This window comes from Salmo salar, chromosome 04 (assembly GCF_965601325.2).
Source record: "Salmo salar chromosome 04, fSalSal1, whole genome shotgun sequence".
NCBI lineage: Eukaryota > Metazoa > Chordata > Actinopteri > Salmoniformes > Salmonidae > Salmo > Salmo salar.
In genome coordinates, this window is record NC_138294.1 from 76,404,857 (window position 1) to 76,429,127 (window position 24,271).

Here is a 24,271-nt window from a genome sequence, read left to right on the forward strand (position 1 = left end):
ACCATGCCGGATCCGGCCCACAAGCCAATAAAATGGTGGATGTCTGTTAACCCAATGTGCTTTTTTTTAATAATATATATATTTTTTAAATTACATTATTTTGGATAAAAAATTACTTGAAGTTGACACTTGAAGGTCTAAAGCGAAATAGAAAGTATGTAGACATGATAATACATATTTTTCCCACCCGCAAATTACTTTGATGAACAAAGTCCCGATATGGTCCTCGAATCAGAATTGCCTACCCCTGCCCTGGACACGTGATTTGAACAGATCTGCATTGTGATCCAAATAGTATTTAGGGAGTAAGTGAAGAAGGGGACAGACAGAGGGCCAAACTGGGTCCCCCAGGTGCATGTTAACACACACACACACACACACACACACACACACACACACACACACACACACACACACCTGAGGCAACGAAAGGTATAGTGACAGTGTGACTACAGCAGACTCTGTTTGATGACAATAGAGAAGGTGTGTCTGTATTGTACATTAGCCCTAGGGCAAGCACTAAGATGGCCGCCTGAGTGAGAGCATGCCAGACCGTTATAATTAGAGCGTCCTAATGCTGGCTGAGGGGAAACGGTTAATTAACCCAATGTGCTACACGCACATCCTATGCCTACTCTTCCAAATATGTCACCTGACTGACAGGATGGGGAGGGGATTCAGAGTACACAGAGAGACATTTTCATCAATACTCATAAGATACCAATACTATCTCTTTGTTTCTCTTGCGTATGTATGTGCTGTTCCTCAATAGCCAACGTGTTTTTAGTATTCTATGTAATGTGTCTCTACTGCGTTCGTCTGTCATTTTTTTCTCTTAAACACTTTGGGATCGTTGTCCTCTCTGACCAAGAACCTGGGAGACATTTTAATGGATGTGCTCATACAAGCCCATTAGATTTGCAGTTATAGTTATGAAAATACATTGGTGTGTGTGTATACTTGTGCCTATGTATCTCTCACCAGGCCAGTGCGGCTGGGCCGCCCGCCCACCGAGGAAGCCACAGAGCTAACAGAGCTGATGGATGAACTGCTGGGGCTGTGGGCTAACGACGACACCCCCATGGCCATCCGCTTGCTCTTCTTGGCCTTGGCTGGGCTGGTGGAGGGGAAGCCGATGCGGATCACCTTGTGGATGGGGGCGAACAGGCCAAACCTGGGCGGGCACTGGAAGTACCTGGGTTAGAGGAGAGGAGGGAGGAGAGAAGCGATATCTCGGTACCAATTTATTTGGATAGTCCATCTGTAGACTATCAGTAACATTTCAACTAACTATCTACTAACCCTAACCCTAGCTCTAACCCTAACCTTAACCTTAACCCTCAGTTTAACCCTTATTCTAACCTAACTCTAACCTTAGGTAGGTAGTACACCTTTTGGAAAAATACCATTGGCAACACATACACTGCCAGCCCAAATAAATGCTTCACAGAGTTCAAGTAACAGACACATCTCAACATCAACTGTTCAGAGGAGACTGTGTGAATCAGACCTTCATGGTCGAATTGCTGCAAAGAAACCACTACTAAAGGACACCAATAAGAAGAAGAGACTTGCTTGGGCCAAGAAACACCAGAAATGGACATTAGACCGGTGGAAATTTGTCCTTTGGTCTGGATTCCAAATTGGAGATTTTGGGTTCCAACCGCCGTGTCATTGTGAGACGCGGTGTGGGTGAACAGATGATCTCCGCATGTGTATTTCCCACCGTAAAGCATGGAGGAGGAGGTGTTATGGTGTGGGGGTGCTTTGCTGGTGACACTGTCGTGATTTATTTAGAATTCAAGGCACACTTAACCAGCATGGCTACCACAGCATTCTGCAGCGATACGCCATCCCATCTGGTTTGGGCTGAGTGGGACTATCATTTGTTTTTCAACAGGACAATGACCCAAAACACCTCCAGGCTGTGTAAGGGCTATTTTACCAAGAAGGAGAGTGATGGAGTGCTGCATCAGATGATCTGGTCTCCACAATCACCTGACCTGAACCAAATTGAGATGGTTTGGGATGAGTCTGACCACAGAGTGAAGGAAAAGCAGCCAACAAGAGCTCATCATATGTAGGAACTCCTTCAAGACTGTTGGAAAAGCATTCCAGGTGAAGCTGGTTGAGAGAATGTCAAGAGTGAGCAAAGCTGTCATCAAGGCAAAGGGTGGCTATTTGAAGAATACCAAATAGGGCTATCTTCTGTATACCCCCCTACATTGTCACAACACAACTGATTGGCTCAAATGCATTAAGGAAAGAAAGAAATTCCACAAATGAACTTTGAAGAAGGCACACACCTGTTAATTGAACACCTGTTAAAACTTGCCAACTACCTCATGAAGCTGGTTGAAAGAATGCCAAGAGTGTGCAAAGCTGTCATCAAGGCAAAGGGTGGCTATTTGAAGAATCTCAAATATAAAATATATTTGGATTTGTTTAACCCTTTTTTGGTTAGTACATGATTCCATATGTGTTATTTCATAGTTTTGATGTCTTCACTATTATTTTACAATATAGAAAATAGTAAAAATAAAGAAAAACCCTTGAATGAGTAGGTGTTCTAAAACTTTTGACCGGTAGTGTATTACTAAAATGTAAACTTGCGTACTTGCTACGTCTCGACCACTACCTCCGGAGGTAGTGCACGACACTTGCCCGACAGTTGCCCCCCTTGAAGCAGGGCAGTGTAAACAGAATTGTCTAGCTGAGCCAACAGCCCTACAGTAAAAATGGTAATAGCAGAGCAATGTTTTTGAAACAGTTGAAATGTATAGACATTTTCTTAATATTTGAGACTTGTTTTATTAAGTTTTTACCTGAAATTGCAGTAACAGCCTGATATATTCTGAAATTGTTGCAGTAACTGCCGGCTGCACTGAGCCACATAACTGTCATTGTGAGACGCGGTGTGGGTGAACAGATGATCTCCGCATGTGTATTTCCCACCGTAAAGCATGGAGGAGGAGGTGTTATGCTGTGGGGGTGCTTTGCTGGTGACACTGTCGGTGAAGCCCATCCCCATCACCAAAAACATGTCAAATGTAGATCATACAAATAGTAATATTATGTGGTGATTTCAGAGGTGGCACGACAGGTCCCAGAGAGGTGGGGGGGGAATTATTTTCCTGGGGCCCAGAGTTTTTCCTGATCTGGTAGTAGGCTAACCTGACCAACTCTGGATCCTAGTGGTAGTGTATGACATTGTAATAAATCAGCTGTAAAAAAAAAAAAATTATACGGGCTACGATGGGAACAGATTATTTTTCTAATCAGGTCATATGGTAAAAAAAAAAATAAGTCCTGGAAAAACTCCTGGCCCTAGGGAGGATGAAAAATCAGAACCCTTTACACAGAGACAATAACTGCAACTGGACAAAAACGAACAGGTTTCAGCTTGCTGTATGCAGGCTTGCATCGTGTAGGCCTTTCCATTTGTAATTACAAATATTCTCATACAGTATGTCATCACATTTGTGTTGATTGATTAATTCCAGTCAATATTTTGGATTGAAAAGGCCTAGGTAGCCTAGCCACCCGAAGTATGAATATAAACCAAATTTGATCAAATTCTAATTTTCTCAGAACACAAATAAATGTGGCCTATTTTACGCTATAAATATATAGCTTAGGCTATAAAAACATGACGTTACATTTTCCCTGGCTGAGATGGGAGTAAAGCGCATACTGTAGGCTTCTCTAGGCTACCTGCAGCTGTGGTTGTTATCAGTAGGCTACTGTTGATCAGACGGAAGCACAGACTAACTGTGCATGTTGACAAATCATGAGGCTTACATTTTTACATTTTTTGCAGCGGGTATGGGTTTCCATATAAAACAGCTTGTTGTGGTGAATTCACTTATACCGTATTGTGGCATTTATAAAATACTACTGTAAAATGCATTGCAATGTGATTTGTGACAAGTCATGGCTAGTCGTTGTCGAGTATTCCCTTACATCAACAGGTATTTTATTAGAAATCAGTCACTTTAAGGGCGGAAACCATGCTTCTGGTTAAGTGGGTTGCAATATTTGCAGTGGTAAGATCTTTCAAAAGCAGGTTGCAATAAATCAAATATGAAAGTGGAGGGAACTGGAGCATGTTGCCGCTAGCTTATGCCTGCACAGATACTGTTCCATCTCAAAACAGAATGTGACATTCATTTTGTAATTAGAAGAAGAGTGAAGTCATATTCTGGAGAGTGAAGCCATATTCTGTTTGCACAGCGATTCATGTTTTCACCATTTTGAAAATAATTCAGTTGAATATTGTGTTACAGAGGGGAAAGCCTAGCTCTAATCGTCTACCATACAGAGGAATTGTAGCTAAAATTAGAACGATGCCGTCTTGTCTGACACTAAACCACACATGATTGATTTTTGAAGACACTACTAAGCCTACAGCTAGATTTGCCAGACAGGTGTATGTGTGTGGGGGGGTTTGTGTGTGTGCATGTGAGAGTGCGTGTGTGTAGGACAGAAAAAGAGACCGAGTGAGAGACAGAATAATAGAAATAAAGAATGAAAGAGAATGATAAAGGGGGAATAGAGGAGGAATACAGAGAGAGCTTGCAGCAGAGATCCAGCAAGAGAATGAGAGAGTGAACACATGCAAGGGAGTTAAATCAAGCAGGAGAGGGAGATAAAGAGAGACAGACATAGAGGCAGAGGGAGAGAGAGAGAGAGAGAGAGATTGGTGACAGATGGTGTATACCTGGTTCCAGCCACTGCACCGTCGTTCTTCCCCAGGGGCTCGTCCAACTCCACGCCACACCACTCACCCTTGGCAAAGTCAGTCTCCCCCACGTAGCGCACCACTCCTGTCTTAGTGCCCCCCACCTGACAAGACAAAGGAGCATAGTGAACAAGTGCAACATCTTGGTAATGATCATGTCCAAAATACACTGCATACATAGTAAGAGAAATATAGAAAAACTGCAAATGCGGTGGACGTGAGGTTGTCTTTCTTTTTCTTTTTTTTTCTTTTTGCTTGTTTGCTTTTGGCATGTGGCCCCCAAATGTTGTATACTTTTAAAAAAAGTATTATAGTGTGCAACATACTTTTCCTTCTTCTCATAAGCAACTGTGGTAAAGATTACAGGTTTAAAAATAAGGTATGTATACCACAAAAAAGGTAACAATAACCAATAGGCTACTTTCAGTGACAATGGAGTCTTGCCATTTTAGGTGGAAGCGGAGTGTTATGCATTAATACTGTATCCCATAGTGACACTAAAGGACGTCAACACTTAAGGGTGAAATCAGACAGGCATCTTGGTGTCGCGAGGGGAGACTTCGGCGTTGACAACTCGGAGGTGACAATGGAGCGCATGACTGGAAAAGCTGACATGGCCTACATTCCGGAGCCTGAAAAGAGGTCACAGCCAGTTACGCTAGTGCGATCAGACAGATTGAGGGATAGACAGAGAGCAGGTTCAGGGGGTTTGAGAAACACAAAGACCACCATGCTACTTTGGGGGTGATCAGTCTCGGCTCAGTGCTGAGTCTCTCCCATGCCATAACACGAATGACTTCACCTCTAAATTATGCATTGAACGCACCACCACCAAGAGATGCAAATGCAGTAACAGTTCCAAAATATTGCAGCTGAAAATGGAAATGGCCAGTTCAAGTGTATAGACATGATAATTTGAAAACATAAACCCTACTGCTTTACCATTTTTTTTTTCAATTAAATTAGACAACCTTGTACTATGGTCAATAGTCTCAACGTGCCTTCAGACTGAGTCATCTCTTCCCCATCTCTGCTCCAGGAGGGTCAGGAGCAGGAATGGATAGAAGAACTGGAAAGATGATAAAGAAACGTATTCCCTCTAAAGTTCAATCATATACAAACAACGTGGACAGATGCAAACAGAGATCCATTCTCATTGTAAACTGTCTTGGAATGCCATGACGATGACAATATTGCATCCTCTCCCAAACCCCCCAAAACAGAAATAATTTAAAATCTAAAAACAGAAATAATCTAAAATCTAAGATAATCAGACATAGTATACAGTATATTGACATACAACTTTCCAAGCATCATCATAGCACACTTATCCTATCATCTTGAGTCTATTTTCTCCTCATATAGGCTATGCAGTTTCATATAGTTTGATATTTGTATCAGCAAAGAACAATCAATAATACCAAGGTAAACCATAGAAACTGCAGCCCAAAGTTTGATGAAACCAAGGTAGAAGGCAGTAACTGACATGTGTGATGGCAGTTACTGCTTTTTTCCTTTATTTTTACTAACTTTTTGCAGTTAAAGCAAACATGACCCCCCATTTTCTCCATAAAACAGCACAGTGGACGCAGGAGATTTGTCCACATGATAAAGCATGTATTTAATGTATCAAAAAACACATTTTTGATCAAATGTGCAGTTACAGCTCTTTTGCTTGGTAGGGCAATAAAGGCTACCTATGCAGCAGTGAATGTACCTGTCGTAAGAAAAAAGGATGATAAATGCACTGTGCATCGCGCTTCGTACTGGGATGCGCTGTCTGTCACCACGCAGCACCTACAATATGCTTTGGGAACGCCCCACGTGGTGATTGGCTAGAGATTTGCTAGTGTCAAAGGAGGCCGAACCGATGGGAAGACCAGATTCTCCAGGAGAATATGACCCAACCTCATGCAACATGCATCCAACGTGTTCCGAACTCAAATTCACATATAAGCAACGGTACTTAGTTAGAGTGGATTTACTTCTAGTCAACTCTGGCTAACAGTGGAACATCACAGTTAGATCTGATACCACCTCTGTTTGTGACACTGGGACATTTTTTGCGCATCAATATGTCCCTTTTTTATATTTATTTTGTACATTTTAGAGTATGTATTGTAAACCCTCTGTTACCACATACTGTATGTTAACTGCTGATTGTTAAAAGAAAAAACTGAAACATTAAGAGGTTTCGATGACTTGATATCATTTTTTGTTTGTTCTTCTATTGAATAATAGGGAAAAATTTGAGTGATAGAAATGGAATTAACTATTATTACTAATTTTGAGTAATCCAATGTCATATGTTACTAATTACTTTCATTGTAATGTAATCTGTAATCAGTAAAGGATCACATTTCTCAAGTAAACCGCCCAACACTGATTACCCAAAACAATAACCTAACAAACAACCGGCCATATCATTGTCCTAGAGGCCAAACAATGACATATATGCCAGCGTGTATCTCTTACTCAAAGCCCTGCAAGGAGCAGGACAATGAAATTGAGTCTAAATTCACTTGTGTGTGGTTTTAATCTTATGGCAAAAGCTGGTAAAGCTTTCACTCTCTTTTCAATCCCCCGAAGGACTTTCCTGTTCTTTCACAGCCATATTGTTTCGCTTCTAGCTGTGAGAATATATTTTTTCCAAACAGTATGAGATGACAACACAAAGGCAAATAACAAAAGAGATATTGAGATATTGCACCACAAGGCTTACAGTGCCTTGTGAAAGTATTCACACCCCTTTACTTTTTCCACTTTTTGTTGTGTTACAGCCTGAATTTCAAATGTATTAAATTTAAATGTGTAATTGATTAACACACAATACACCCAGAATGTCAAAGTAGAATTTAGTTTGTAGAACATTTTTGAAATTAATACAAAATGAAAAGCCTTGAGTCAATAAGTATTCAAACCCTTTCTTATGGCAAGCCTAAAATAATTCAGGAGTAAAAATATGCTTAACAAATCGCATTATAAGTGGCAAGGACTCATTCTTTGTTCAATAAAAGTTGTTAACATGATTTTTTTAATGACTACCTCATCTCTATACCCCACATACAGATAATTGTAAGGTCCCTCAATCGAGTAGTGAATTTCAAGCAAAGGTTCAACCACAAAGACCAGGGAGGTTTTCCAATGCCTAGCAAAGAAGGGCACAGATTGGTTGATGTGAAAAAACACAAAAAAAGCATGGTGAAGTTATTAATTAGGCTTTAGATGGTGTATCAATACACCCAGTCACTACAAACTCAGTTACTGGAGAGGAAGGAAACTGCTCAGGGATTTCACCATAAGGCTAATTTTAAAACAGTTTCAGTCTGCTTTCCAACAGACACTGGGAGTTGAATTCACCTTTCAGCAGGACAATAACCTAAACCGCATGGACAAAACTACACTGGAGTTGCTTACCAAGATGACATTGAATGTTCCCGAGTGGCCTAGTTACAGTTTTGACTTAAATCGGCTTGAAAATGTATGGCAAGACTTGAAAATGGCTGTCTAGCAATGATCAACAATCAACTTGACAGAGTTTGAAGTATTTTATCCCGGAGTGCAAAGCTCTTAGAGACTTACCCAAAAAGACTCACAGCTGTAATCGCTACCAAAAATGCTTCTACAAAGTATTGACTCAGGGCTGTAAATAGTTATGTAAATGAGATGTTTCTGTATTTCATTTTCAATAAATTTGTAAAGATTTCTAAAAACTTGTTTTCACTTTGTCGTTATGGGGTATTGCGTGTAGATGTCTTTTTTTAATCCATTTTGAATTCAGGCTGTAACACAACAACATGTGTAATACGTCAAGGGGTATGAATACTTTCTGAAAGCACTGTATATACTGGGAAAAATGAGCTCCAAATCACAATTTGGTAACACTTCCTATTGATACCGTCTTCATATGTATTAAAATAATTATGAGCTATGCATAATGCATTTTAAGGCTGTATAATGCCTTATGAAGCAAAATGTTAAAATGCCCTCACGCTGTTCTCATCACGCTGTAATGCAATATAAAGAGGAATAGGGAATTCACAGGGAATGATATTCACAATCATATAAATAATACTTGTTTTTTGTGTGAATGTAGTAGCCTAGAGAGGGAAAATGTCTGTCACTGAAAAAAGTTGGGGAGAACAGCTCTTTGTTCAATTCACAACATCTGACTCATGACTACTACCCCAGTGTTTGGAATCACATCTTCTTCAGACTGACCCCGAAACACAGAGGCCTTTTTGAGAGTGGGCTAGAGAAGAACCTACTGTAATTGCCTTAATGGAAAGAGCAAAGAGCAAAACTTATTTACAGCACACTGCCCTTATGGATAACATGTCAATGTCAGCACAGGGCAGTTTTTATCCAGTGGATTACAAGGTTGTATTCATCAAATGCATACAAATCAGTTGCACTGTTTCAAGAGCTAACTGCAAATGTTTGAGGATGAAAACTGCAGAATTAATGTGGAGGATTGTGAATTGATCGATAAATGTTAATAATAATACATTTTTAAAGATAGAGTGATAGTCATCAACAGTGCCAATGTGAGTCAAAACAGGTTGAATATGTGATGAATGCCACTCCTTCACATCCACAGTAAATCACTGAAAACAGTGAGGCACATATATATCACATATGGTGCGCATTTGTATGTGAAATACGAGTACTGTCACTGGAACATCCTCACTTCCTTGCTTCCTGCCTCTGAGAAGAGAAGCACCATCTTGACAAGGCAGACGGATACATTCATCACCAGTGAATCTACGCAGAGATAACAAAAACACTCCCAGAGAATGTCCAGTCCTTTCCTCCTAACTCACGTTGTTTACGTAAACCTGTACGCACTGCGTCCAAAACGCCAAGGAAAATATACTGCATGAAACAGACCACAACCTAGCTTGTCAAAACACAAGGAGCAGACCTTAGTTTCAAAATAGCAGACCTTGCTGGTTCGCTGTTATCTAGGTGTTCCCTGGTGTTCCAGAACTTCCATCCCTAACCCGTCCATTTCCATGGACTTGGATGAGAAAACCATGAGGGGAAACCGTGAGGCAAAGTCTGAAAGCAGCGAGGTAAAACACAGTAGTGAGTGGCTTGTGGTGCCGGTTGAATGGATGGATTCACATATTACAGCCCGAGTGTGCCTGCCAGCAGTGCCAAGACATAGAGGCATATGTTGCCGAATCTACTTGGCGATTGCTTTCTCTAACTTCCTGTTTATCTGGAAGTTGGCCTGAGACATGACTCAGAGCGACTCAGCTTTAATGCCAAGACACAGAGAGCTTCACCAGAGCCTTAGGCTCTGATATTTTTTATCTATGATTTCAAATGCAGGTTAGACAGATATCTTAGCCCTTATGCTAGTCTCTCTTAAGACATCATATTGAGGATGTGTAAGACCAGTCCTATGAAACAGTTAGTTTGCCTCACAGGTCAAATAAATATAACTTCTTTTAACTGTGTTATTGTGCTATCATAAATGATTCACACCCCTTGATGTTTTCCACATTTTGTTGTGTTACAGCCTGTATTTAAAATTGATTAAATTGAGATTTGTGTCACTTCCTTGCCCAAAATACTCTATAATGTCAAAGTGGAATTATGTTTTTAGAATGTCTTGAGTCAATAAGTACTCAACACCTTTGTCATGGCAAGCCTAAATACATTCAGGAATAAAACATTTGCTTAACAAGATACATAATAAGTTGCATGGACTCACTCTGTGTGCAATAATAGTGAGTGTTTAACATGATTTTTGAATGACTACCTCACTCAAGTTTTTTAGTACTATATCTCTTGAGACATTGATGAAAATAATCATGGCCTCTAAACCTTCAAGCTGCATACTGGACTCTATTCCAACTAAACTACTGAAATAGCTGCTTCCTGTGCTTGGCCCTCCTATGTTGACCATAATAAATGGCTCTCTATCCACCAGATGTGTACCAAACTCACTAAAAGTGGCAGTAATAAAGCCTCTCTTGAAAAAGCCAAACCATGACCAAGAAAATATTTTAAAAACTATCAGCCTATATCAAATCTCCCATTCCTCTCCAAAAATGTAGAAACAGCTATTGCGCAGCAACTCACTGCCTTCCTGAAGACAAACAATGTATACGAAACACTTCAGTCTGGTTTTAGACCCCATCATAATACTGAGACCGCACTTGTGAAGGTGGTAAATAACCTTTTAATGGCGTCAGACTGATGCTCTGCATCTGTACTCGTGCTCCTAGACCTTAGTGCTGCTTTTGATACCATCGATCACCACATTCTTTTGGAGAGATTGAAACCCCAAATTGGTCTACACGGACAAGTTCTGGCCTGGTTTATATCTTATCTGTCGGAAAGATATCTGTTTGTCTCTGTGGATGGTTTGTCCTCTGACAAATCAACTGTAAATTTCGGTGTTCCTCAAGGCTCCGTTTTAGGACCACTATTATTGTTTTCATTATATATTTTACCTTTTGGTGATGTCATTTGGAAACATCATGTTAACTTTCAGTGCTATGCGGATGACACACAGCTGTACATTTCGATGAAACATGGTGAAGCACCAAAATTGCCCTCCCTGGAAGCCTGTGTTTCAGGCATAAGTGGATGGCGGAAAATGTTCTACTTTTAAACTCGGACAAAACAGAGATGCTTGTTCTAGGTCCCAAGAAACAATGAGATCTTCTGTTGAATCTGACAATTAACCGTGATGGTTGTACAGTGGTCTCAAATAAAACTGTGAAGGACCTCGGCGTTACTCTGGACCCTGATCTCTCTTTTGACAAACATATCACAAGACTGTTTCAAGGACAGCTTTTTTCCATCTACATAACATCGCAAAATACCTGAACTTTCTGTCCGAAAATGATGCAGAAAAATGTATCCATGCTTTTGTCACTTATAGGTTAGACTACTGCAATGCTCTATTTTCCAGCTACCAGGATAAAGCACTAAATAAACTTCAGTTAGTGCTAAACACAGCTGCTAGAATCTTGATAAGAACCAAAAAATTGTATCATTTTACTCCAGTGCTAGCCTCTCTACACTGGCTTCCTGTTAAGGTAAGGGCTGATTTCAAGGTTTTACTGCTAACCTTCAAAGCATTACATGGGCTTGCTCCTACCTATCTTTCCAATTTGGTCCTGCTGTACATACCTACACGTACGCTACCGTCACAAGACGCAGGCCTCCTTACTGTCCCTAGAATTTCTAAGCAAACAGCTGGAGACAGGGCGTTCTCCTATAGAGCTCCATTTTTATGGAATGGTCTGCCTATCCATGTGAGACGCAGACTCGGTCTCAACCTTTAAGTCTTTATTGAAGACTCATCTCTTCAGTAGGTCCCATGATTGAGTGTAGTCTGGCCCAGGAGTGTGAAGGTGAACGGAAAGGCACTGGAGCAACAAACCGCCCTTGCGGTCCCTGCCTGGCCGGTTCCCCTATCTCCACTGGGATTCTCTGCCTCTAACCCTATTACAGGGGCTGAGTCACTGGCTTACTGGTGCTCTTCCATGCTGTCCCTAGGAGGGGCGCATCACTTGAGTGGGTTGAGTCACTGACGTGATCTTCCTGTCCGGGTTGGCGCCCCCCCCCCCCCTTGGGTTGTGCCGTGGCGGAGATCTTTGTGGGCTATACTCGGCCTTGTCTCAGGATGGTAAGTTGGTGGTTGAAGATATCCCTCGAGTGGTGTGGGGGCTGTGCTTTGGCAAAGTGGATGGGGTTATATCCTGCCTGTTTGGCCCTGTCCGGGGGTATCGTCGGACGGGGCCACAGTGTCTCCCGACCCCTCCTGTCTCAGCCTCCAGTATTTATGCTGCAGTAGTTTATGTGTCGGGGGGCTAGGGTCAGTCTGTTATACCTGGAGTATTTCTCCTGTCTTATCCGGTGTCCCTTGTGAATTTAAGTATGTTCTCTCTAATTCTCTCTCTCTTTCTTTCTCTCTCGGAGGACCTGAGCCCTAGGACCATGCCTCAGGACTACCTGGCCTGATGACTCCTTGCTGTCCTCAGTCCACCTGACCGTGCTGCTGCTTCAGTTTCAACTGTTCTGCCTGCGGCTATGGCACACTGACCTGTTCACTGGACGTGCTACCTGTCCCAGGCCTGCTGTTTTCAACTCTCTAGAGACAGCAGGAGCGGTAGAGATACTCTGAATGATCGGCTATGAAAAGCCAACTGACATTTACTCCCGAGATGCTGACCTGTTGCACCTTCGACAACCACTGTGATTATTACTATTTGACCCTGCTGGTCATCTGTGAACATTTGAACATCTTGGCCATGTTCTGTTATAATCTCCACCCGGCACAGCCAGAAGAGGACTGGCCACTCCTCATAGACTGGTTCCTCTCTAGGTTTCTTCCTAGGTTCTGGCCTTTCTAGGGAGTTTTTCCTAGTCACCATGCTTCTACACCGGCATTGCTTGCTGTTTGGCGTTTTAGGCTGGGTTTCTGTACAGCACTTTGTGACATCAGCTGATGTAAGAAGGGCTTTATAAATACATTTGATCTGTACCCAACACATACAATAATCTGTAAGGTCCCTCAGTAGAGCAGTAAGTTTCTAACATAAATTCAAACACAAAGACCAGGGAGGGGTTCCAATGCCTCGCAAAGTAGGGCAACTATTTGGGAGATGGGGTTAAAAAAAAAGCAGACATTGAATATCCCTTTGAGCTTGGTGAAGTTATTAATCAAGCTTTGGATGGTGTATCAATACACCCAGTCATTACAAAGACACAGGCGTCCTTCCTAACTCAGTTGCCGGAAAGGAAGGAAACCGCTCAAGGTTTTTAACGTTGACATTTCTACTTTCTATTTTGACATTCTGGGATATTGTGTGTACAAAATCTAAATGTAATCCATTTTAAAATCAGCCCGTAACACAAAATGTGGAAAAAGTCAAGAATGTGAATACTTTTTGAAGGCACTATGTGTGGGGTATGGCTGTGAGATTTTCACCCCACGTCAATTTGACATTTTTGGATCCTAGTGAAGTGCAGGCCCGTAATAAGGAGGTATTGTTTGGAGTACAGATAGAAAAAGCAATACTGAGGAATTAGATTGCATCCAGTTTAAATGACATTGAGTTGTCCTTGGCGTAGAGCAGCACAGTCAGTCATGGAAATAGGATACCTGGGAGCAGCACTGGAAATTCTACAGGAACAATCTTATTAAAAAAAAAAACATTTATTAGGGGGCAGATCGGCTTTAATATTGCAGATAGATTGTAGCTTCCATCAATGTAATTGTCTGCATCACTTCCAATCCCCCATATATGTAACAGCGTTCGTCGGAAGAAGGGGACCAAAGTGCAGCGTGGTACGTGTTCAAGATTTTATTTATCAAAAACACTCAAACAAAAAACAACAAAATGAAAAGCCAAACAGTTCCGTCAGGTACACTATACAAAACAGAAGACAACTACCCACAAACACAGGTGGGAAAAGGGCTGCCTAAGTATGATTCCCAATCAGAGACAACGATAGACAGCTGCCTCTGATTGGAAACCACACTCGGCCAAAACAAAGAAATAGATAGCATAGAATGCACACCCCACATCACACCCTGACCTAACCAAACAGAGAAAAATGGATCTCTCAGGGCAGGGCGTGACAGTACCCCACCCCCCAAAGGTGCGGACTCTCGGCCGCAAACCTGAACCTATAGGGGAGGGTCCGGGTGGGCATCTACCCATGGTGGTGGCTCCGGTTCGGTGCGTAGCCCCCGCTCCGCCCGCTGATCCCTCCGCTTTTGTATCACAGGACCGTGGACCGTCGCTGGAGGCTCCGTACTGGGAACCGTCGCTGGAGGCTCCGTACTGGGAACCGTCGCTGGAGGCTCCGTACTGGGAACCGTCGCTGGAGGCTCCGTACTGGGAACCGTCGCTGGAGGCTCCGTACTGGGAACCGTCGCTGGAGGCTCCGTACTGGGAACCGTCGCTGGAGGCACCGTACTGGGAACCGTTGCTAGAGGTTCCGTACAGGGGACCGTCGCTGCAGGCTCCGTGCCATGGATCGTCACTGCAGGCTCTGTGCCATGGATCGTCACTGGAGGCTCCGGGCCATGGATTATCACTGGAGGCTTCGTGCCATGGATCATCCCTACAGGCTCCAGGCCATGGATCATCCCTACAGGCTTCGTGCCATGGATCATCACTGGAGGCTTCGGACCATGGATCATCACTGGAGGCTTCTTACGTGGAGCCGGAACAGGTCCCACCAGACTGGGGAGACGTACTGGAGGTCTGGAGCATAGGGTTGGCACAACCCGCCCTGGCTGGATGCCCATTTTAGCTCGGTGAGTGTGGAGAGCTGGCACGGGACGCACTGGGCTATGAAGGCGCACTGAAGGCATAGTGCGTAGAGCCAGCGCAGGACACACTGGACCGTGGAGGCGCACCGGAGGTCTAGAGCACAGTGCTGGCACAACTCGTCCTGGCTGGATCCCCCCATAGCCCGGCAAGTGCGGGGAGCTGGAACAGGCCGCACTGGGTTGTGCTGGCGAACTGGGGATACCGTGCTTAGAGCTGGCGCAGGATAACCTGGGCCGAAGAGACGCACCGGAGACCAGGAACGCTGAGCCGGCTCAATCCTTCCTGTCTGAATGCCCACTCTAGCACGGCAACTGCGGGGAGCTTACACAGAACGGACCGGGCTGTGGCTGCGCACTGGAGACACCATGCTCTTCACCGCATAACACGGTGCCTGACCAGTCATACTCTCCCCACGGTAAGCACGAGGAGTTGGCTCAGGACTCCACCTTGACTCTGCCAATCTCCCCGTGTGCCCCCCCCCCCCCCCCCACACACATTTTGGGGGGGGGCTGCCTCTCGGTCTTCCGTTGTTGCCGTGACTCCCGGTCTCGTCGCTGTTCCTCTCTCGCTGCTTCCACCTGTTCCCATGGGAGGCGATCCCATCCGGCCTGGATCTCCTCCCACGTCCAGGATCCCTTTCCGTCCAGTATGTCCTCCCATGTCCACCTCTCCTGCTCACGCTGCTTGGTCCGTTTTTTGGTGGGTAGTTCTGTAACGCCGTTCGTCGGAAGAAGGGGACCAAAGTGCAGCGTGGTACGTGTTCATGATTTTATTTATCAAAAACACTCAAACAAAAAATAACAAAACGAAAAGCCAAACAGTTCCGTCAGGTACACTATACAAAACAGAAGACAACTACCCACAAACACAGGTGGGAAAAAGGCTGCCTAAGTATGATTCCCAATCAGAGGCAACGATAGACAGCTGCATCTGATTGGAAACCACATTCGGCCAAAACAAAGAAATAGATAGCATAGAATGCCCACCCCACATCACACCCTGACCTAACCAAACAGAGAAAAACGGATCTCTCAGGTCAGGGCGTGACAATATATTTATTTGCAAATATATATACTGTATATTTATACATACATACTGTAAATACATACATATACACATACATACAAATACATATACACATATACATACATATATATACGCTACTGTTCAAAAGTTTGGGGTTACTTAGAAATGTCCTTGTTTTTGAAAGAAAATATATTTTTTTGGTCCATTAAAATAACATACAATTAAACAGAAATACAGTGTAGACATTGTTACTGTTGTAAATGACTATTGTAGCTGGAAACGGCAGATTTTCAATGGAATATCTACATAGGTGTACAGAGGCCCATTATCAGCAACCATCACTCCTGTGTTCCAATGGCACGTTGTGTTAGCTAATCCAAGTTTATCATTTTAAAAGGCTAATTGATCATTAGAAAACCCTTTTGCAATTAATGAAGGCTATTCTATGTGAGAAATTGCCAAGAAACTGAAGATCTCATACAATGCTGTGTACTACTCCCTTCACAGAACAGTGCAAACTGTCTCTAACCAGAATAGAAAGAGGAGTGGGAGGTCTCAGTGCACAACTGAGCAAGAGGACAAGTACACTAGTGTGTCTCGTCAACAGTGAAGAGGCGACTCCGGGATGCTGGCCTTCTAGGCAGAGTTGCAAAGAAAAAGCCACATCTCAAACTGGCCAATAAAAAGAAAAGATTAAGATGGCCAAAAGAACACAGACACTGGACAGAGGAACTGTGCCTAGAAGGCCAGCATCCCGGAGTCGCCTCTTCACTGTTGACGTTGAGACTGGTGTTTTGCGGGTACTATTTAATGAAGCTGCCAGTTGAGAAATTGTGAGGGGTCTGTCTAGACACTAATGCGCTTGTCCTCTTGCTCAGTTGTGAACTGGGGCCACCCACTCCTCTTTCTATTCTGGTTAGGGCCAGTTTGTGCTGTTCTGTGAAGGGAGTAGTGCACAGCATTGTACGAAATCTTCAGTTTCTTGGCAATTTCTCGCATGGAATAGCCTTCATTTCTCAGAACAAGAATAGACTGACGAGTTTCAGAAGAAAGTTCTTCGTTTCTGGCCATTTTGAGCCTGTAACTGAACCCACAAATGCTGATGCTCCAGATACTCAACTAGTCTAAAGAAGGACAGTTTTATTCCTTCTTTAATCAGAACAACAGTTTTCAGCTGTGCTAACATAATTGCAAAATGGTTTTCTAATGATCAATTAGCATTTTAAAATGATAAACTTGGATTAGCTAACACAACGTGCCATTGGAACACAGGAGTGATGGTTGCTGATAATGGGCCTCTGTACACCTGTGTAGATATTCCATTAAAAATCAGCCGTTTCCAGCTACAATAGTCATTTACAATATTAACAATGTATACACTGTATTTCTGATCGATTTTATGTTATTTTAATGGATACCTTTTTTTGCTTTTCTTTCAAAAACAAGGACATTCCTAAGTGACCCCAAACTTTTGAACGGTAGTGTATATACACATCTTTTTAAAATATATTTTCCTTTATTACTTTCTAACACTACCACCCCTCCCCTAATTGGAGTAAACTAGTGAAGAACAACGCTTAGGCTTCTACTTCCAGCTTATAAATACTATATACATTTTACGGGCACAGCCTATTTTACAATAGTTATATTTTGTTTGTTTTTACTCCTGTCCTTCCTCTAACCTCAACCATCTATTTCTTTCACAAAAGTTCTGAAGCTATATACATTTTACGGACACAGTATGTTTTACATTAGTTACCTTGTTGTTATTAGTTATTATTCCCAACCTTCAGCTCCATTCAACCCCTCCCATCTATCTCTTGACACCATCCATATTGGATTTCTATTTGCCATATATTTTTCCACTGTGCTATGCTGTTTCACAAAAGTTCTGAACCTTTCTATTCCTATCATTTCTACAGACTGTAAATTTCTTTCATTTTTTTGTTGCTAAAAGTATTATTATATTATTGATTGATTGACTATGACTTTTCAGATCACCCAATAGTGCTATCTGCAGAGTTAACTGCAGGTAAATGTTGCAATTCTTCAGCCATTCCTGGACCTGTGACAAAAAACAAGCTACATATGGACAGTACTAAAACAAATTATCAAATGATTCTGTCTCTTCGCAGCAAAATCTGCAGAGCTGGGAAGGTTGTATCCCCCATATTTATAACATTCTATTCTAAAAATTGAAAGCGTGAAAAATCCATATATTAGCCGCGTCATTGTTTACGCCGTATGCTTCAAAGCCTTGGATAAAAGTTGCGGCTTATATTCTGGAATTTACGGTAATAATTTCTGCCAGTACCGTGCAGTATCGAAGAGCCCTCACTGCTGCTCGATAATCCTATTTTTCCAACTTAATTGAGGAAAATAAGAACAATCCCGAAATTTCTTTTTGATACTGTCGCAAAGCTAACTAAAAAGCAGCATTCACAAATGGAGGATGGCTTTCACTTCAGCAGTAATACATTTATGAACTTCTTTGAGGAAAAGATCATGATCATTAGAAAGCAAATTACGGACTCCTCTTTAAATCTGCGTATTCCTCCAAAGCTCCATTGTCCTGAGTCTGCCAGGACCTAGGATCAAGGGAGATACTAAGGTGTTTTAGCACTATATCTCTTGACACAATGATGAAAATAATCATGGCCTCTAAACCCTCAAGCTGCATACTGGACCCTATTCCAACTAAACTACTGAAAGAGCTGCTTCCTGTGCTTGGCCCTCCTATGTTGAACATAATAAACGGCTCTCTATCCACCGGATGTGTACCAAGCTCACTAAAAGTGGCAGTAATAAAGCCTCTCTTGAAAAAGCCGAATCTTGACCCAGAAATTATAAAAAACTATCGGCCTATATCGAATCTTCCATTCCTCTCAAAAAATGTTGAAAAAAGCTGTTGCGCAGCAACTCACTGCCTTCCTGAAGACAAACAATGTATACGAAACGCTTCAGTCTGGTTTTAGACCCCATCATAGCACTGAGACTGCACTTGTGAAGGTGGTAAATGACCTTTTAAAGACGTCAGACCGAGGCTCTGCATCTGTCCTCGTGCTCCTAGATCTTAGTGCTGCTTTTGATACCATCGATCACCACATTCTTTTGGAGAGACTGGAAACCCAAATTGGTCTACATGGACAAGTTCTGGCCTGGTTTAGATCTTATCTGTTAGAAAGATATCAGTTTGTCTCTGTGAATGGTTTGTCCTCTGACAAATCAATTGTAAATTTCGGTGTTCCTCAAGATTCCGTTTTAGGACCACTATTGTTTTCACTATATATCTTACCTCTTGGGGATGTCATTCGAAAACATAATGTTACATTTCACTGCTATGCGGACGACACACAGCTGTACATTTCAATGAAACATGGTGAAGCCCCAAAATTGCCCTCGCTAGAAGCCTGTGTTTCAGACATAAAGAAGTGGATGGCTGCAAACTTTCTACTTTTAAACTCGGACAAAACAGAGATGCTTGTTCTAGGTCCCAAGAAACAAAGAGATCTTCTGTTGAATCTGACAATTAAATCTGGATGGTTGTACAGTCGTCTCAAATAAAACTGTGAAGGACCTCGGCGTTACTCTGGACCCTGATCTCTCTTTTGAAGAACATATCAAGACTGATTTCAAGGACAGCTTTTTTCCATCTACGTAACGTTGCAAAAATCAGAAAATTTCTGTCCAAAAATGATGCAGAAAAATTAATCCATGCTTTTGTTACTTCTAGGCTGGACTACTGCAATGCTCTACTTTCCGGCTACCCGGATAAAGCACTAAACAAACTTCAGTTAGTGCTAAATACGGCTGCTAGAATCCTGACTAGAACCAAAAAATTTGATCATATTACTCCAGTGCTAGCCTCCCTACACTGGCTTCCTGTTAAGGCAAGGGCTGATTTCAAGGTTTTACTGCTAACCTACAAAGCATTACATGGGCTTGCTCCTACCTATCTTTCCGATTTGGTCCTGCCGTACATACCTACACGTACGCTACGGTCACAAGACGCAGGCCTCCTAATTGTCCCTAGAATTTCTAAGCAAACAGCTGGAGACAGGGCGTTCTCCTATAGAGCTCCATTTTTATGGAATGGTCTGCCTACCCATGTGAGAGACTCAGTCTCAACCTTTAAGTCTTTACTGAAGACTTATCTCTTCAGTAGGTCCTATGATTAAGTATAGTCTGGCCCAGGAGTGTGAAGGTGAACGGAAAGGCTGGTGAACGGAAAGGCAACGAACCGCCCTTGCTGTCTCTGCCTTGCCGGTTCCCCTCTCTCCACTGGGATTCTCTGCCTCTAACCCTATTACAGGGGCTGAGTCACTGGCTTACTGGTGTTCTTCCATGCCGTCCCTGGGAGGGGTGCGTCACTTGAGTGGGTTGAGTCACTGACGTGGTCTTCCTGTCTGGGTTGCCCCCCCCCTTGGGTTGTGCCATGGCGGAGATCGTTGTGGGCTATACTCGGCCTTGTCTTAGGACGGTAAGTTGGTGGTTGGAGACATCCCTCTAGTGGTGTGGGGGCTGTGCTTTGGCAAAGTGGATGGGGTTATATCCTGCCTGTTTGGCCCTGTCCGGGGGTATCATCGGATGGGGCCACAGTGTCTTCTGATCCCTCCTGTCTCAGCCTCCAGTATTTATGCTGCAGTAGTTTATGTGTCGGGGGGCTAGGGTCAGTCTGTTACATCTGGAGTATTTCTCTTGTCTTATCCGGTGTCCTGTGTGAATTTAAATATGCTCTCTCTAATTCTCTCCTTCTTTCTCTCGGAGGACCTGAGCCCTAGGACCATGCCTCAGGACTACCTGGCATGATGACTCCTTGCTGTTCCCAGTCCACCTGGCCGTGCTGCTGCTCCAGTTTCAACTGTTCTGCCTGCGGCTATGGAACCCTGACCTGTTCACCGGACGTGCTTGTTGCACCCTCGACAACAACTATGATTATTATTATTTGACCATGCTGGTCATTTATGAACATTTTAACATCTTGACCATGTTCTGTTATAATATCCACCCGGCACAGCCAGAAGAGGACTGGCCACCACTCATAGCCTGGTTCCTCTCTAGGTTTCTTCCTAGGTTTTTGGCCTTTCTAGGGAGTTTTTCCTAGGGAGTTTTTCCTAGCCACTGTGCTTCTTTCACATGCATTGCTTGCTGTTTGGGGTTTTAGGCTGGGTTTCTGTACAGCACTTTGAGATATCAGCTGATGTACGAAGGGCTATATAAATAAATTTGATTTGATTTTGCCCTCCGAATTGATATTCATTATATAAATAGGCCCGTTTAATTTTGTCCGGTTTTGCCGTTCTAAATAAAAGGCAATATTTTTTTCTCATATAATCATTGAAATAACTGTTCGCTAGGTGTAGGCAAGACCGTAAGCAAATAGGTAAACTGGAATATGACTAGAAAGAGTTAATCAGGGTGATTTTTCCACAAATAGACAGGTATTTTCCTTTCCATGGTAGCAAGATTGAATCCATTTTTGTTAACTTTCTATAAAAATGAATTAGAGTGACATCATTTATTTATTTCAGGATCTGTATACCGAGTATGTCCACATCACCATCAGACCATTTTATTGGTAAACTACACAGTAATGTAAAAGTTGTATTTATTTGTGTTCCAATACATATTATTATCATTATTTGGTTTTAATCCAGAGAGGTTACAAAAAGTATCTAGATCCTCTACGAGGCTGTGGAGGGATCCAAATAGTGGACTTAAAAGAAAACATGAATCATCAGCGTACAATGACATTCTTGTTTTTAAGCCTTGGATTTCTAAACGCTTGATATTATTGTTAGATTTTGTTTTACTCTTCTTGACAGTTTAAAACTTTCTGAGAAGTAGCCATTATTTACTATTTTACACCTAAGGTTACTATACATGACTTTAACCCATTTTATAAGGGATTCTCCAAAATTGAAATATTCCAGGCATTTATACACTGCTCCAAAAAATAAAGGGAACACTTAAACAACACATCCTAGATCTGAATGAAAGAAATAATCTTATTAAATACTTTTTTCTTTACATAGTTGAATGTGCTGACAACAAAATCACACAAAAATAATCAATGGAAATCCAATTTATCAACCCATGGAGGTCTGGATTTGGAGTCACACTCAAAATTAAAGTGGAAAACCACACTACAGGCTGATCCAACTTTGATGTAATGTCCTTAAAACAAGTCAAAATGAGGCTCAGTAGTGTGTGTGGCCTCCACGTGCCTGTATGACCTCCCTACAATGTCTGGGCATGCTCCTGATGAGGTGGCAGATGGTCTCCTGAGGGATCTCCTCCCAGACCTGGACTAAAGCATCCGCCAACTCCTGGACAGCCTGTGGTGCAACGTGTCATTGGTGGATGGAGCGAGACATGATGTCCCAGATGTGCTCAATTGGATTCAGGTCTGGGGAACGGGCGGGCCAGTCCATAGCATCAATGCCTTCCTCTTGCAGGAACTGCTGACACTCCAGCCACATGAGGTCTAGCATTGTCTTGCATTAGGAGGAACCCAGGGCCAACCGCACCAGCATATGGTCTCACAAGGGGTCTGAGGATCTCATCTCAATACCTAATGGCAGTCAGGCTACCTCTGGCGAGCACATGAAGGGCTGTGCGGCCCCCCAAAGAAATGCCACCCCACACCATGACTGACCCACCGCCAAACCGGTCATACTGGAGGATGTTGCAGGCAGCAGAACGTTCTCCACGGCATCTCCAGACTCTGTCACATCTGTCACGTGCTCAGTGTGAACCTGCTTTCATCTGTGAAGAGCACAGGGCGCCAGTGGCGAATTTGCCAATCTTGGTGTTCTCTGGCAAATGCCAAAAGTCCTGCACGGTGTTGGGCTGTAAGCACAACCCCCACCTGTGGACGTCTGGCCGTCATACCACCCTCATGGAGTCTGTTTCTGACCGTTTGAGCATGCTCTGGACACTACGCTGACAGACAGCAAACCTTCTTGCCACAGCTCGCATTGATGTGCCATCCTGGATGAGCTGCATTACCTGAGCCACTTGTGTGGGTTGTAGACTCCGTCTCATGCTACCACTAGAGTGAAAGCACCGCCAGCATTCAAAAGTGACCAAAACATCAGCCAGGAAGCATAGGAACTGAGAAGTGGTCTGTGGTCCCCACCTGCAGAACCACTCCTTTATTGGGGGTGTCTTGCTTATTGCCTATAATTTCCACCTGTTGTCTATTCCATTTGCACAACAGCATGTGAAATGTATTGTCAATCAGTGTTGCTTCCTAAGTGGACAGTTTGATTTCACAGAAGTGTGATTGATTTGGAGTTACATTGTGTTGTTTAAGTGTTCCCTTTATTTTTTGGAGCAGTGTATATAAACTCCAGTCGTACTTCATCAAAAGCTGTTTCAAAGTCAGCTATGAATAGCAGGTGTGGTTTCCCAGTGTTCTATTGTTTCCAGTACTTGTCTTATATTATCTGCAATGTATCGTCCATGTAAAAAACCTCTCTGATTCGAATTAATAATATCCTAAAATACCTTTTTAATTCCATGTGCTATACATTCTGAAGTGTAAGGGGCCTCCAATTTTTTTTAAATGGATCTTTATATTTACTACTTGTATCCTGTTTCAGTAATAATGAAATCACACTTTCTTGTTGAGTGTCCGATAATCTACTATTTACATAGGAGTAGTTAAAACATGCTAATAACGGTCCTCTGAGTATATCAAAAAAGTTTGGTATACCTCAACTGGTATGCCATCTAGCCGTGGACTTAAAGGCTTTTCCAGGATTTAAAGGCTTTAATTGCATCAAGAAGTTCCTCTGTAATTTCGCCTTCACATGAGTCTTTCTGTACAGCTGTTCATTTTACATTATTAATAGAAAAAAAATCCATACAATTAGCTTTGGTTAGAGGATATGGAGGAGACTGAAACAAAAACATATGCTTAAAGTACTTTTCTTCCTCTTTCAAAATATAATTTGGTGAATCATGGGTGACTCCGTCATTTTTAACAAGTTTCAGTAAATTATTTTTGGTAGCATTTCTATGTAGAAGATTTAAAAATAATTTGGTGCATTTTTCCCCATATTCCCTCCAGTTTGCTTTATTTTTTTATAATATATTACACTTGATCTTTCTTGAATAAGTTCCTCCATTCCTTTTTCCCCCCAACTAACTTATTCTGAACCTCTATGGTACAGTTTCTATTGCTACA

At 42.5% G+C, this 24,271-nt stretch overlaps 1 protein-coding gene across 5 annotated transcripts in view; it reads right to left on the minus strand.

Moving 5' to 3' along the window:
- clip2 (CAP-GLY domain containing linker protein 2) overlaps positions 1-24,271 on the minus strand; it is an 84,423-nt gene that overhangs the window by 27,139 nt on the left and 33,013 nt on the right. For all 5 annotated transcript variants that reach the window (XM_014197855.3, XM_014197857.3, XM_014197856.3 and 2 more), the window contains exons 4-5: positions 4,721-4,845; positions 982-1,195 (exon numbers count right to left, since the gene is read on the minus strand). In XM_014197855.3, the coding sequence (XP_014053330.2) occupies positions 982-1,195; positions 4,721-4,845 (339 nt within the window). The remainder of the gene's footprint in view (positions 1-981; positions 1,196-4,720; positions 4,846-24,271) is intronic.